The sequence below is a fragment of the Gastrolobium bilobum genome, unplaced genomic scaffold, assembly GCF_033153095.1.
Source record: "Gastrolobium bilobum isolate Gb01-03AN ecotype WA unplaced genomic scaffold, APGP_CSIRO_Gbil_v1 utg2588, whole genome shotgun sequence".
Classification (NCBI taxonomy): Eukaryota; Viridiplantae; Streptophyta; class Magnoliopsida; order Fabales; family Fabaceae; genus Gastrolobium; species Gastrolobium bilobum.
The window spans coordinates 1-16420 of record NW_026899921.1 but is presented as its reverse complement, the minus strand read 5'-3'; the positions used below and the strand labels follow the sequence as shown (position 1 = coordinate 16420).

General features: G+C 35.6%; 1 protein-coding gene across 1 annotated transcript; it reads left to right on the top strand.

Annotated features, from left to right (window-relative positions):
* Window positions 1–14174: 14174 nt before the first annotated feature.
* LOC133294218 (uncharacterized) lies at window positions 14175–15558 on the top strand (the record flags this gene model as incomplete). Its single annotated transcript, XM_061492874.1, has 4 exons — window positions 14175–14377; window positions 14431–15008; window positions 15246–15307; window positions 15396–15558. Coding segments are annotated over exons 1-4 (1006 nt in total), but the record flags the coding sequence as incomplete, so codon positions are not given.
* Window positions 15559–16420: the final 862 nt, after the last annotated feature.

Sequence of the window (16420 nt, the reverse complement as noted above, 5' to 3'; positions counted from 1 at the left end):
TGGCACTTGATTCGCATTAGTCTCAACATCAGAATAAGCTTGCTCAACTTGTATGTCTACCATGGGGCCATGAGTGTTAGTGCTTCTTTCGCTGTATGCCTCAATTGAACTCACAAGATTAGCTTCCTCGCATTCTTCTTCATTTGAAGATCTCATCTCTAGCTCCTAATAATCTGCATCCTCTTCAGTTTTATAATCCTCCAATTCAAGTGTTTCATCATGAGAATGTAAGAGGGTAATTGCCATCGAAGATGGGGTCTCTTCCCTATATGTTCCATCTTCTTGCTCTTCTCGTACTTCAAAATATTCTTCAACTTTGGATTCTTCTTCCGTAGTATATTCCTTCTCGGTTTCGAATTCTTTAGTAGCTATTGTCACATCTTGATCCTTCAAGTATGAATTATCTTGACTTGTTTGAGAAGAGGTGTGGCATTTTCTATTCTCTTGAGCTAGAATGGATGACTTCTCCTCAACTATTGGTTGGTCCCTGAGTGCTTGGTATTCATCGTAAACCACTCTCTCGATCAGTGCAAGAACTTCATCAAAACTCCTAGTGTAAAGTGGTATTCCATCTGCTAAATCTAATTTTATTCTTGAAAATGGGCACATACCGCTGTATAAAATGCGAACAAATTCCCAATCATCAACTAGGCATCTTCTGCATAATTCCTGGAGTCTACCCCAATCTTCATATAAATGTTCTCCTTCCTTTTGTGCGAAGGAGTCGATCTCCTTTTTAATCTTTGTGGCTTTGGATGGTGGAAAATATTTTCTTAGAAATTTGAATTCTATGTCCTCCCATGTGGTGATGCTTCGTCGAGGTTGATACTTCAACCACGTCTTAGCTCTACCTTTTAGAAAGAAGGGAAACAATTGGACCTTCATAGCGTCTTCAGTGGCTCCGTTTATCCTTACGCTACTGCAGAAATTAAAAAATTTATCTATTAGATCGTGAGGATCCTATTCATATTCACCCCCAAAAAGTTTTGCATTTTCAATGTAGATCAATTCTTCTTCCAATTCTAATGGAATTTCAAATTGTTCAACCATGATGTTTATAGTTTATCATAGAGAACAAAAAAAATAAAAAAAGTAAATAAATAAAAAGTAAAAAAAATAAAAATTTGAAAATAAAAATAAAAATAAAAATAAAATAATAAGAAATAAAAATAAAAGTCCAATCTTAAAGATCGAAAGTTAAAACTAAAATTGGCGTAATTAATCCCCGGCAACGGCGCCAAAAACTTGTTGCGAACACGGAAAGTATACCGTTCGTTTCAAGTAATAAAGTGATAAGTAGAGTATCGTTCCCATGAGGATTAATGCACCAAATACTAGTTTAACTATTCCCCTTAAGTTGGAAAATAAAATTGGTTTGGTTTGTGAAAGTAATTGAGTGTTTATAATTTAAAAACAGAATTTAAAATAAAATAATACTTAAAAACAGAAAATTAAAAACAATTAACTTCCAACGCATTCAAGAAAAGATCAAGAACGTAAGAAAATATTGATAGAAAATTGTAAAAAAAAACTGTAGCCAGGATGCATTTCACCTCCGATCCTCCCTTATATTCCTATATTGTATTTTATAATTAATTAATTCGTTTGTTCAGACAATTCATTATTTTCCTATAAAATAGTTGAACCCTAATGTCTTAGTGATTTCAACCCTTTAACCCAATCAGAATTCTAATGTCTTAGTAATCCCTCTTGAATTAAGCATTAAGCAAATGAATTATGAGTCTACAATTTATGTAAGCCTATGTCTAGATCATACACAAATTATTATTCTACCATTGTCCAGATTAAAACCCAAATAGGTCTATTGTGAATTCTAACCCTCAAAGCCCTATAATTTAGAGTGATCAGTTCTAAACAGGATATGAAAAATTAAATCAGGTAGACTTATAAAATATCAATACAGAAATTATAAAGGATTCACATCGGTTCGTGATTCCAACTACAAAAACAAACTATCCAGACATAGCTGGCTTAAACAAATTAAAATAATAAAAAGAATCCATAAAAGCAATAAGGAAAAAGAAGAAGAAGATGAAGAATCAATGATCTCCGATCTTCAACTTCGGTGGAATCCTGATCTCCAGCGTGAGCCTCCAAGAATTCTCTCCAGCCAAAGATTATTTGTCTCTGAGGTCTGGGTCTCTATTTGTAGAGTTTATGCCTTGCTTAGAAATCTTGATTAAATCTTCATTGTATATCTTGTGTTCAATCTCCTCTGATTCAAATCTTGATCATATCTCTTGATTTCAATCTCCTCCAAATCTTCTAATCATATCTTTGACCAAATCCTTCAAATCTTCCTCTTTTTAATTTAATGTGAAACTTTCCTAAAAAATATTGAAAGGAAGATTTGATAAAATCTTCAATGATTCAGAAATTCAAAGCAACTCTATTTGATATCTCCAATTATCTCTTTATTGAGCTGAAATTACTGCAAAATATCAGAAATCTTATGAGAATATTATTGAGAATAAAATAACAATTTAATTATAATTCTCATAACTTTTAATTACTTTTAATTCAATTTCATACTCATATTGACCCTTAAAACATAGTAAATTGGAGACTTATCAAGCGCAGTGACATTGGATTAGTCATACTAAAACTAAAAAAGATGTAAAGATAAATTAATTAATATATATATATATATTGTCATGTAATAAGAACAAATTATTAAAGACTTTTAAATAATATGCCCCTCCCACTATTTTATCCAAGTCAATGACCCTTAAAATCTGACTTAGGGTTATTCTACTTTTAGATTTTACCTTAGTAGGATTTTAATAGTGCGTTTGTTTATTTTAACCCTTGTCTGAGACTGCAAGATTAAATTAAATAATGGGTTGATCCTTATCATCAGTATCTCATACATTCTCTTAACATTAGGTTGACAACTCCTTGTTGTAACAGCCCGTTGTACACCGGTATTGTTAACATTAATTATGATATTAAGCGCAGTTACAATCACAACAATTCATTTATAAAAATGCGAATAAACGTTTTTCGATTATTACGCGAGCATTTAAAACATAAAAAGCGTAATAATTAAAAGCTGTGACCGTAACCGTAAACTCTTGCGGAAGACTTATTTAAACTATTTGTATAACTTACTTTACTTATTATAAGTTACTAAGGGGTTTCCATAAACCCACTTAGCCAATTTCCAAACTTTACTTTTTTACCTATTCGGACATATTTCACTCTTAATTTTTCTGCGACCACACCGCTCGCAACCAAACCTTCTTCTGGGATTATATCTTTGTCTTACTTAATTACCTTTTTAGCAAGCTATCATACGCTCAATTCGGAGCTCATTTGCTCCGGTTATCGCCGTTTGAATTTGGATAAGCAATTAGCCAAACAACCCCAACAAAATAGCTCCAAACCACTCACATTACTCGAATTACTGCACTCAATCCACTCATCCATTTGCTCTCAAATTTTTATCCTACAAACTAGACATCTCAAAATTCATTTTGATATTTACACGCTTAATTTGACTGAGAAACGAAGCGGGAATTAATTTCCCAAATCCGGTCCAGAATCTGCCTCAGGTGCAGGGGCACATGAGCAGTCCGTGTTTCTCTATTTTTTTCAGGTCGAAGATCAACCCAGAATTTCCTCAAATTTTGACAAAATGTAGAGGACATCTCAACCTTCAAAATGGCGTATGGAACGTCCCTATTGGACCTCTATGGAGGGAGATATGCTCTCCCGAAGTTCGCCTAAAATCTGCCAATTCTACAGAAATTTCGCCAGAGTTTCCTTTGTTTTTCCAATAATCCCAAAATTGTAAACGATCATTTAAACCTCAAATGTACCTAATAAACACATGATAATACAGTAATAATCCAATGGGTGGCACACACAAGGACCAACAACGCCTTGGGGCACTTACAACCCAATCCAGTTTATAGTTATTACACAGTTTATACAATAGAGCTCACATTATATTTCTTACTTGTTTCAATCACATAGGTCCCATTCACATGTAGTTTCACAATATAATCATGTAATCATAACTCTAACATAGGCCTAAAATCCTTCCATTTTTTAACATCATGCCTCTCTTACATTTACAACATACACTTAAATATTACAACTTACGACTTTAACTTCAAATTGCCTTTTACAATATTACAACACCAATTACAAATTTAGACATAAATTTAAATGATTCAAACTGCTAGACCTAGGCATGCCAACATGAACAATATGCCAAATACTGAAAATGTTCCTCTATCACCCTGCGGGCCTCTTGCCCGCTGCTCCAACGCTACAGGTACATCCTGAAATAAATGCCCCGAGACGGGGTGAGATATACGAATATATCTCAGTAACCAAGAGGTTCTGGAGAAAACTCCACCCAATGGTTCACTTCGATGCATATCAATAGAATAAAACAACCACTTTGAAAACGGGATATAGCAAGGGATTTAGAGAAATGGGGAATATAAAGAAACAAACTACGACGATACGGGATGGTAACCCCAATTCCACGTACGCCCTGGGCATATATAAGCCTATGGGTATCATCCAAGGTGTGTTCACAGAAACCACAACCATGATGCCCAAACCAACCAAAACGCCAAAGACATTCCTAGTGTGCTCCTACCCGGATCACACACCATGACACGCAGTCAACTGGAACTCCCTCCTGGAGACCTATCCAGCGGAAGTCCGAAAATGCCCGAAGGCTAATAAAACTGTCTACTGGCCAGAGACTCGGTACCGCAGTACCCATAGCAATAATGCATGCATGCTCATGTGTTCTATACTATTCATACACACTTCCTACCGTTGCCATCAACTGGCAAGGTGGAACAGAAAAAGGGAACAAGCCCCAGTACCAAGAGGTTACCTTAAGTAATTTCCTCACTAGCTCCGCAGCAGCTTATCCCACAACTTGGTACACAGTGGAATGCCTACACAGAGGACATTCCCAATCTCTTATAATTCAAACAATACATGCTAATTTACAATTATACATGCATTGAACTAAATACATACCTCAATCCACATGGTCCAAGTCCAAGGGTAACTCCCAGATTCAAGTTTCGGGATTCAAGTCAACGTACGACAACCTATACAATTACGTACATCCATCAGTACGCGTCAAATATCATCAAAACGCAAAATCACAAAATCACCTCACCCACACTTGGTAGGTTCGGCCATCCTAGGCTTATTTCCACTTTTATTTTTCTAAATTTTCTTTCTCATTTTATTACGCTTCCTTAGGTTGCTTAGAGGCTAGTTCAATCGTCATTTTTTCCGTTTTACGACATTTACGCATCGTTTTGCGAAATATTTCACTCTAGGTTCTTTATGCCAACTAAGCCACTTATTATTTTTGCATTGATTCTTCCACTTGCCAATCACCACACAACCCATCTAATTACCTTTTTAACACATAATTCATCACTCAAACAATTTCCAACAACATCAATTCCTTAATTTTCCTTTAAAGGCCAAGTTGTAACCTAGGGCAATTCTAGGATTTCCATTCACTTTTAATCACTCCACACCTCACACAACCACATTATATCATCATATAATCATACAACAACTCATTAATTAATTCCCAACAAAATTCCAAAACACAAAGTCATGACATTCCTCAAAATTTCTAAGTTAAATTTTCATAATTTTCATCAATAATTTTCATGGCATTTCTAGCTCTCACACATCATTCTAAGACATTATCATCTAATACACATTTTCCAATTGAGCTCTCTAACAACACAAATCATCAGATTCAAGCTTTAGGTTTCCAAAAATTCAATCACAATTAAACCATGTAAATGGGATGGAAACATACTCACAACAAAGGCTAGAAGCTAACCCAAGACTCCTCCAAGCAATGGAAGCTCAAATGACTCCATGAAACTCCATTTTTCCCCCAAATTTTCGATGCTGATTTTGCCCAATAACTCACCAATGAGAGGGTTTCAAGGTGAATGGATACCACCAATGTGTTTGGAAGGTTGTTTCCAACAAATTTCAACACAAAAATCGCTTGATTTGGTGCTAAAATGACAAAGTTATGATGAAATGAAAATTTGAAGCAAAAATGGTGTTGTTGGTGAAGGGGCTGCGGGTTTTGGCTGAAAGGGGAGGAGAGAAGGTGATGATGAATAGTAGTGATGAGGTGGATTAAGTGGATTTTAAGTGGGGTGGGTCCCACGCCACCTCACGCGACTTAAAACTCATCCGGATTTCTCTACGATTCCACTAAATGCTTGTAAATTCACAACCTATTTAGAAACTCTAATTTTTAAGATTAACCATTCTCCTTTAATTATACTTGATTAGGTGAGTTCAAAGTTTTCCGATCGTTCGGAGAAAACACTGTTTTAAGCTACTGCGAGCGCCGTTGGCACGCTTCCCCAAAATGACTTACTTTCATCAAATTTTATCAACACTTATATTTCCTAACTCAATAGACCATTTGTAACTCATATTTGAAACCTAGAGCTCGAAATTCAATTGGCACGTTTTACGGTGCAATCGTAACGCGGTATTTTTACCCGCGAAAAACACTATTCACTGATTTTTCTGAAACTTGCCTATCCACTCAATTTTTCGTTCTGAACCCATTTCCAGGGTTATTTTTATCATCTGAGACATTCTACTCAATTTTTATCTTCATAGGGTTGCGTGTTGGCTAATTACCGTTTTGCCCTTTCTTTGTATTTTGGCATAATCTTTAGGATTTTCGCTAATCCATCACTTGATTGCTCACTTAATATTTTAATTACTTGATTTAAAATTGTGAGGTGTTATACTTGTCACTTAATAGTGCATCTCATGCAACCAACCTAACACTATTACCCTAAGCACATAAGCCCAGCTGAGCCTGCAACTCATTCACTCAGTTAAGCACTAACCAGCACCCTAAGTGTCTTACACTTGTAATACTTCTCTCACTCAACGAAACAGTGGGTCCCAACTAAGTTGTGGAGCACCATTATTTAGAGGAGGTTTGAGTAATATTGGTGGTGGGAGGTAATCATGCGCTTAATAATTGATTCCTTTAAGGGTTCCTTTTATTTAGGGTTTACTAAGTCTCATCAAACGCATATATATTATTATCATGCTAGTTGTAACCTATGTTAAACATCTATCGAATTACACTAGTTGTAATTGGACGTGCACAATAAAGCATGCAAACGCGATTTGTCCAATTCATGCATACTAGTCGTTTTAAGCCATAAAAGTATACATCCGCGATACACTATCTCATGCATACTAGTCGTTTTAAAACATACAAGCATATATAAATAAAACAGTTTTATTTGAGACGGTCATGGTGCTCGCGCATTCTTCCATCTTGCTCTTTAGGCCACGACTACTTCTCGTCTAAACGTCACTAGCCTAATTCTCTAATTACAAAATAATTAAAGAAACTCCAATACATCTTTGGAGGGACAAATGAATATACAAAAATTTAAAATTCAAATTTAGATCTGCAATTTAAAATTAAAGCCAAAATTCGAAATTTTTTAAATCGGGCACCATGACTATCCCCTTCTAATTTGCACCTGAAAAGTTAGACAACTTGCAAGTACAAAATATCGAATATCACAAAACATGTTTATACATACGTCTTAACATTTTAACAATTAAAATATCATAACAAGAATCTTGATTCAAATTTTCCTAATTTTTCTCTAAATGGCCGAATTATACATCAATTAATATAATTCAAATTTTGTTGTCTCTTTCTCAAAGAACACAAAAATTAAACAACACATGCAGCCATCATTCCCTGTATGGCCGAACCATATATGCACATATATGATAAATTTTGTCACAAAAATTTCATGCTATGCTCATGAACAATTCATACAAGCAAAGACACAAAATTATCAAGATCAAATGAACAAAATTAAGAACATTGATTTTTATTCATGTGACCAAGACATGCCTAGAACCATTCATGCATTTTGAAACAAAATCATGGAGAAAAATGAGAAAACAATCAAGGTACATAAAGTACCCCTAATGGCCAAATTATTCCCTTTCCAAAAAGGTGTTTCTTTTCAAAACTTTCACAAAGAAAGAAAAAACAAAACCATGAACACATATAGATATATGAACATAGCAATCACATTAACATGTTCATAAAACATAAACTTTAACAATTTAAAGCATTGTAATTCAAAATCCATATGCAAAGTTTCAAGCTTTAACTCTTTAAAGAACTTTTGACCGTAAATTTACATGAAAACATTAACCTTTAACGCTTAGAAGATTGAATTCAAATAATTCAAATGTAAAATACAATCTTGATCGTAAAGAACGAATTTTACAAACAAGGTACCATCACCTGTCGATAGTAAAGCAACTGCGCTCTGATACCACTTGAAAGAATGGGCTTTGAAGGCTGTAGGCATGTGAGGAAGAAAACAAAAAATTTTCAAAGCAGAATTACACATACCAATTCAAGATACATGCTTTAGGATAGAATGTTACCTTGTTTGTAATTCAAAACTCGAAGATGATCAATGTTAGGCTTGAAGGTTCAAACCCTCTAATGTTGATCCACACCACCCTTTGTCAAGATGCAAGAACCGTTCTTGAAAACTACCAATCGAACACCAAAAGGAAGCAAGCTAGGTGTCCCAATAGGAGAGGAAGGAGGCAAGGTTTCAAGGTGTTTAGATGAGTGAATTTTCAGCAAGAAAATACACAAAAGTGGCGCATGAATTAGTAGAGAAGGAAGGGCAGTTTTTTTTCTCAAAAACCTTAGAAAAATAATGTCCAAAAGGAAAACACTTAAGGAGAGGAGAGAGCAATAGGTTTGAGTCAGATTTTTCTCCACAAAATCTGATCATGGAGCACCCCTTTGGTGGAGGAGAGAGTGGAGTTGTTGCAAATCAAATCTAGCCAACAAACTCCTATCCTATCCTCGTAAGACTAAGTCAACTACTTGTCAAAAATCTGGCCAAATAACCATCACATAGTCAGCCATATGGTGCACCCCATTCAGCCCAAATGGAGTCCAAAAATATTGAGTAGTTGCAATTCAAATTGAATCAACTAACTCAAATATTTCCACAACAAACCAAATCAGAATGGAGCTAAATTTGTTGGCCAAATGACCATCATTAGACCACCCAAATCAGCCTTGATGCTGTCCAAAAACCTCCTCTTGATACTTGGGATTTGATCTTGACAAGATACTATCAAGATCTCTTCTCATCCTTTTGTTATGAAACAACCTTTCATAGCCAATTCAAATTTAAACATTTAAATTCAAAATTCAAATATTTAAATTCAAAATTCAAATTCAAAATTCAAATTTTAAATTTAAACATTAGATAATTAATTTAACTAATTAAATTAATTAATAATGTCTTGGACCATCCAAGCCTATTACTACAATTCATACGCCCCTTTCCCTCTTAGGTGGGCATCCAAACTTCTTCTTGGGCTAACAACCATTATTAGGCCCAAAACCTTTAATGCTATTATGTCAAGACAATAAGGTGTTAGTGTGTAACCCATTAGGCCCCACATAGCCACTGACATAAATGGGCTTGGGCCCAAGAAGACCACAACCCATTTAATGACAATAGAGAGCACTAGCAATGCTTTGTTGCCCCAGAGCTAGTTAGGTTAATGACATGATCATCCTATTAAATGTATTTGGTTACTGTATGTATTTTCTTTCGTCTCGGTTACCTTCCCATTAAACCTAGGGTGAGGAGATGTATCGTGTAACAGCCCGTTGTACACCGGTATTGTTAACATTAATTATGATATTAAGCGTAGTTACAATCACAATAGTTTATTTATAAAAATGCGAGTAAACTTTTTCTGTTTATTACGCGAACGTTTACAACAATAAGAAGCGTAATAAATAAAAGTTGTGACCGTAACTATAAACTCTTTGCGGAAATAATTATTTAAACTAATTTTATAACTTGTTTTACATCTCTCAAGTCACTACGGGGTTCCTATAAACCCACTTAGCCAAAATGTCACTTTTAAGTTTTCTACATTTCCGAACATGGTTCGCTCCTTATTTTTCTGCGGACAAACTGCATGACGCGCGCTCTTCATATTTTAGTATGTTATTCTAGACTCCATTACCTTTCTAGGAAGCTATCACATGAGTTATTTAGAGCTCGTTTGCTCTGGATATCGCCGTTTGAAGTTGGACAAGCAAAGCTGCCACCAACCCCAAAATAGTTCCAAACATCCCTCACTAAAACAATTAATGCAGAATGTCCACTCATCCAATTGCTCTCAAATTTTTATACCACAAACTAAACACATCAACCATAAATTTGATATATCATACACCTAATTTGACCAATAAACGAAGCGGGAATAATGTTTCCAAGACAGATCCAGAACTGCCACATGTGCAGTAAGCAAATGGGCAGTCTGTGTTCTCTGCCTTCTATAGGCCGACTCCCAACTCATAATTTTACCACAAGATATAGGACATCTCAAGCTTCAAAATGGCATATGGAACGTCCCCATCAGACCTCTATGGAGGGAGTTATGATCTCTCAAAGTTCGTCTAAATCCTGCCAATTTCTAGAAAATTCGCCAGAGTTTCCTTTGTTTTTCCAATAATCCCCAAATTTGACCAAGTGCTCTATGACCTCAAATGTACCTAATAATCATTGGGTGGCACACACAAGGACCAACAATGCCTTGGGGCTCTTACAACCCATCACAGTTTATATTAAACTACTCAATTCATATCATATTTCTTACTTTATTTACACTTAGCATATTTCAATCACCAATGTCCATTTGCATGCATTTTCTAAACATACACAAAATCATAATCCTAAAATAGGCCTATTGCCCTTTCATCATATTATATGCTTCATATTACATCAAGTATTCATGTACAAATTACAACTTCCAAATGAAATACTACACTTTACAACTCAAAATCCTTAAATACAACATGATGGATAAACCTCAAAATGACATATATAACTAGACTTAGGCAAAATGACATGAACAAATATGACAATGAATCTCCTCCTAAATACATATGCAATGTTCATGCCCTAAGTCTAGCCTAGGCCTAATGGCCACCAAAATACAAAATCCATAATCCTACAGCTAGTCATCCCATGGGCTTCTTGCCCACCGCTCCTGCACCACTGCTACCTTCCTGAAATAATGCCCCCAAGACGGAGTGAGATATACGAATATATCTCAGTAACCCAGAGGTTCTGGAGAATACTCCGCCAAATGGCTCACTTCGATGGATATAAATATTATAAAATAACATCTTGAAAACGGGATAAAGCAAAGGATTTAGATAAATAGGGGAACATAGGGATACAAAATACGACGAAGCTGGAATGGTCGATGCCACTACCACGCAACGTCCAGACTATTGGCTCGGCATATAAGCCTACGGATCTCATCCAAGGCGTGTTCCCAGAACATCAAACCAAGGCACCCCTCCATCCATATACACCCGAGACTTCCTTGTGTGCTCCTATCCGGATCACACACCCCGACCCTAGGTCAACTAGAACTCCCTCTCGGAGACCTATCCAGTGGAAGTCCGTAACGCCCGAAGGAAAACTGTCTACTGGCCAGAGACTCGGTACATCCAATGTACCACTAACATACATAATAAATGCATGAACATGTTATTCTACATTACTTACATACACTTCCTACCATCACCCTTAACGGGCATGGTGGAACACACAAGGGGATCAAGCCCCAGTACCAAGAGGTTACTTGTATAATCCTCTCCAATTAGCTCCAAGGCAATATATTCCCCGAGCTCGTTATACAAGAGAAATGCCTACACAGAGGACATTCCCAATTACTTACAATTCATACCAACACATGCAAGTTATAAACTCTTCAAGCATGGTTTCAAATTCTTACCTCAATCCCACTTGGTCCGGGACCAAGGGCAACCCACCGAGCTCACGGTTCCGGTTCAAATCTACTTACGGCAACCCACAACAACCATGTACGAATCATCAATACACGACAAATCTATCAAAATACGAAAACGTCAAAATTTCTCCCCCAGACAAGGTGGGTTCGGCCTACATAGTGTTATTTTACAATTTATTTTTTTAAATTTTCTTTCTCATTTTCTTAGGCATCCTTAGGTTAAGAAAATGTCATATCAAGTGCCATTTTTCATTTTACATCATTCAAACATCGTTTTGCCTAATATTTTGCTCTAGGTTCCATTACACCTTTCAATACTATCAATTATTTTTCCATTGGTTTTCCAACCTTCCAACCACCACACAACTCATCTAATTACCATACAATACACAATATGGAACCAATGCACTCCATGAAAAGAATATAAAGGTTCAACGATTTCGATGATAACAAACAAGCATGGGAAGAAAGCTTCAAGGAGCAACCATCAAAAAGAAGTCTAAACAAGATCAAGACTCAAGCTTCAAGAGACGTCACTAAGTCTAAACTCAGAGTAATATACTGTAGGACTTAGGATTATTTGTAAATTGATTCTTTACAAGAATGAAGCTCAAAGTTTTTTTTTTAAATACATGCATTAAATCATCGTTTGACATGAAAACATACTTTTCAATGTTCATAAAATGTTCAAACAATATTTGAAAATGATGTAAATCAAGAGAAAACCATTTTAGGGCGAAAACCAACCTTTCAACAGGTTGGTAATCGATTACCAAACAATGGTAATCGATTACCCTTCATGGTAATCGATTACCCACTCAATGGTAATCGATTACCTACTGTACAGAGACAAAAATAACGGCTATAAAATGGCTAGTTTGCGAAAATGAGTAGGAAAAAGGCCATGGGGGCCCTATATAAATAGAGACTACTGTTCCCATTGATGGGACACATTTATTGATCATCATTACTCATTAATTCTCATCCTATTTGCCTTATTCTTGTCTTCTTGATCATAAATCCTATTTGAGCTTTATTCTTGTGAGAGTGTCATATACCATTGTTCTTCAACTTGTGTTATTTGTACTTTAAGAGTACTTAGCCATTATTAAACACCTTCCTTGATTACTTGAGTAGCTAGGGGAGTGAACCCTACACACTTGAAAGGTCACCAAATTCCTAAGAAAATTTAGAGTGAAAAAGTGTAAGGCATCAAGAGCCCGAAGTCTTGAAAAGTTGTAGTGGTTTGTCAAGCACCCTCAAGCTTGATAGTTAGTGAAAAGAATTGATCGAGCGGCTTCAGTTTGGACGTAGGTCACGGTGGTGGTGACCGAACCAGGATACATCTAGTTTGCAATTTCTCTAACCTTAATCTTTTTTTTAAGTATTAAAATTGCGTCTTAGATTGTCTTTATATATTCACTTGCTTACTTTGTTGATCACTACACTTGCTTTTACTATTAGACACTTCTTTATCAAATCACTTTATTGAAGAAATAGTCTGTAAAACATCAAAGGAGGTACTTTGCGAAAAGATTTTGTAAAACTCAATTCACCCCCCTCTTGAGTATTGAAGCCACCTGTCCAACAAGTGGTATCAGAGCTTGAACTCTTGTATAAAGAACTTAACCGCTTCAAGAGAAGGGATGACTTCTTTGAACCATGATATGCCCCTTGAGAGATCATCTAGTACTAGACCTCCATTTTTTAATGGTGTCGATTATTCTTATTGGAAGAGTCGGATGAAAATATTTCTTCAATCTAATGATTTAAGAGTATGAAGTGTAGTTGAAAAAGGATACACACCACCTACTATAAAAAATGAGAAGGATGAAGATATTCCTAAAGATATAGATAATTACATTGAAGATGAAATTAGGAAAGGGAATTGGAATGCTAGAGCTCAAAACTTGATCACAAATGCCTTAGGTCGTGATGAATACTTTCGTGTTTCAAATTGTAAGAATGCTAAGGAAATGTGGGATATTCTTCAAATAACCCATGAAGGAACGAGTGATGTTAAATTTACAAAATTAAATGCACTCACTAGAGAATTTGAAATGTTTGAAATTCATGAGAATGAAAGTATTCAAAGTATGCAAAAGAGATTCACACACCTTGTCACTCATCTAAATGCTTTAGATAAATCTTTTACTAACCTTGAGTTAATTGCTAAGGTAATGAGAAGTGTGCACAATAGGGAATGGCAACCCAAGTTGACGGCTATTACGGAATCAAAAGATTTGAAAACCATGGACCTTGCAACCTTGTTCGGCAAGCTCCAAGAGTATGAAATGGAGCTAACTAGAATAACCTTAAAGGAACAAGCCATCAAGAAAAGCAAGGGAATTGCCTTGAAAGCCTCAACACCAAGCAAAGAGAAGGATGAGGAAAAAGAAGATGGAGATTCCGAAAATGGTCTTGACGAAGATGAGATGAGTCTTTTCGTAAAGAAGTATGGAAAATTCTTTAAGAAAATTTTTCAAAGAAATCCGCATTTCCTCCTAGAAGAAGATCTAAAGATGAAGGATCCTCACAACTTACCATCACTTGCTTTGAATGTGGAAAAACCGGTCACTACAAATCGGATTGTCCAAATATTCAAAAGAAAGACAAATATGAAAAGAAGCAAGGCAAGGATAGAAGGAACTTCAAGAAGGCTTATCTTGTTTGGGATGATGAATCTAGTTCTTCCGATGATGACTCCAAGGAAGAAGCAAATCTATGCTTCATGCAAGATGGAAGACCACCGGAGAAATCAAGCAAAGGAACTCAACATATATGTCTAATGGCAAATGAGGACAAAAATGAATCTGAAACCGAGGTAAACTCATCTTGCTCTACTCTTTCCCCTTCATATGATGAGTTGTCTGACATGTTTGAAGAAATGCATAATGAAACACTAATACATGTTAAAGCTCTTAGAGCATCAAGAAAGACTATTAGTTCTTTGGAAAAACGAATTGCATCTTTAGAAAAGGAAGTAAAAGAGTTGAAGGATGAAAATGAAACTTTCAAATTACTTGATGCTAGCATTGGTTGTATTAAATGCCTATCTTCAAATGATCATGCATCTTCATCATCATGTACTTCATGCAAAGATCTAAACAATGAAATTGATGATTTAAATGAAATTCTAAGCAAATTCACATGTGGAAGAGACAACTTAAATGTGTTCCTTGGTAAACAAAGATGCATGTTCAACAAATCCGGTTTAGACTTTGACACTAACACACAAGAAAAATCATATAAAAACTTTTTCATTTCACCATCCTACATGACAAGTAGCCCATTCATTAAATGTTTTCATTGTGGTGGAAAAGGTCATAGTGCATCCACTTGTAAAGTTAGAAAGAATGGCATTATTGGGCAAAAGAAAGTGTGGGTTCCTAAGGGAACTAAGCCCAAGACTAACACACAAGGACCCAACATGGTGTGGGTACCAAAGATTAAATCTTGACTTTGTGATGTAGGTTTGTTTGAAGGCTAAAAGCTCCAAGTGGTACTTGGATAGTGGTTGCTCAAGTCACATGACGGGAGATGTAACTAAGTTCCAATCGCTCACTAAGAAAGAACATGGACATGTTTCCTATGGAGATAACAACAAAGGAAAGATTCTTGGTATTGGAAAAGTTGGTAATTCCTCCTCTGTTTTTATAGAAAATGTTTTACTTGTTGAGGGCCTTAGACATAACTTGCTTAGCATTAGTCAATTATGTGATAAAAATTATAAAATTATTTTTGACTCAACCTCTTGTAAAATTGAGAGTCTAATTGATGGGCAAGTTAAGTTTCTTGGTCATAGAGTGGATAACATTTATATGATAGACTTAGATGGTATGCCTTCAAATGACGATAAATGTTTGATTAGTAAGGAAGATGACTCTTGGTTATGGCATAGAAGAATAGCACACATTGGCATGGGTCAATTAAGCAAATTGATATCCTTAGACTTAGTAATTGGGTTACCAAAGCTCAAATTTGAAAAAGATAAAGTTTGTGATGCTTGTCAAATGGGAAAACAAGTAAAGGCTTCTTTTAAATCAAGAAATATTGTTTCTACCACAAAACCTTTACAACTTTTATATATGGATCTTTTTGGACCAACTAGAACCATGAGCTTTGGTGGCAATTACTATGCCTTGGTCATTGTGGATGATTATTCTCGCTATACTTGGACTTTATTTCTTACATATAAAAGCGATGCTTTTAAATCATTCAAGAGACTAGCCAAGCTTATTCAAAATGAACTATCTTCAAATATTGTTTCAATTAGAACCGACCATGGTGGAGAATTTGAAAATCAAGAATTTGAAATGTTTTGTGAAGAAAATGGTATTGAACATAATTTTTCCGCTCCTAGGACTCCACAACAAAATGGAGTTGTAGAAAGGAAAAATCGTGTATTGGAAGAACTTGCTAGAACGATGTTAAATGAAAATAATCTTCCAAAATATTTTTGGGCGGAAGCCGTTGGCACCGCGTGTTATGTTATGAA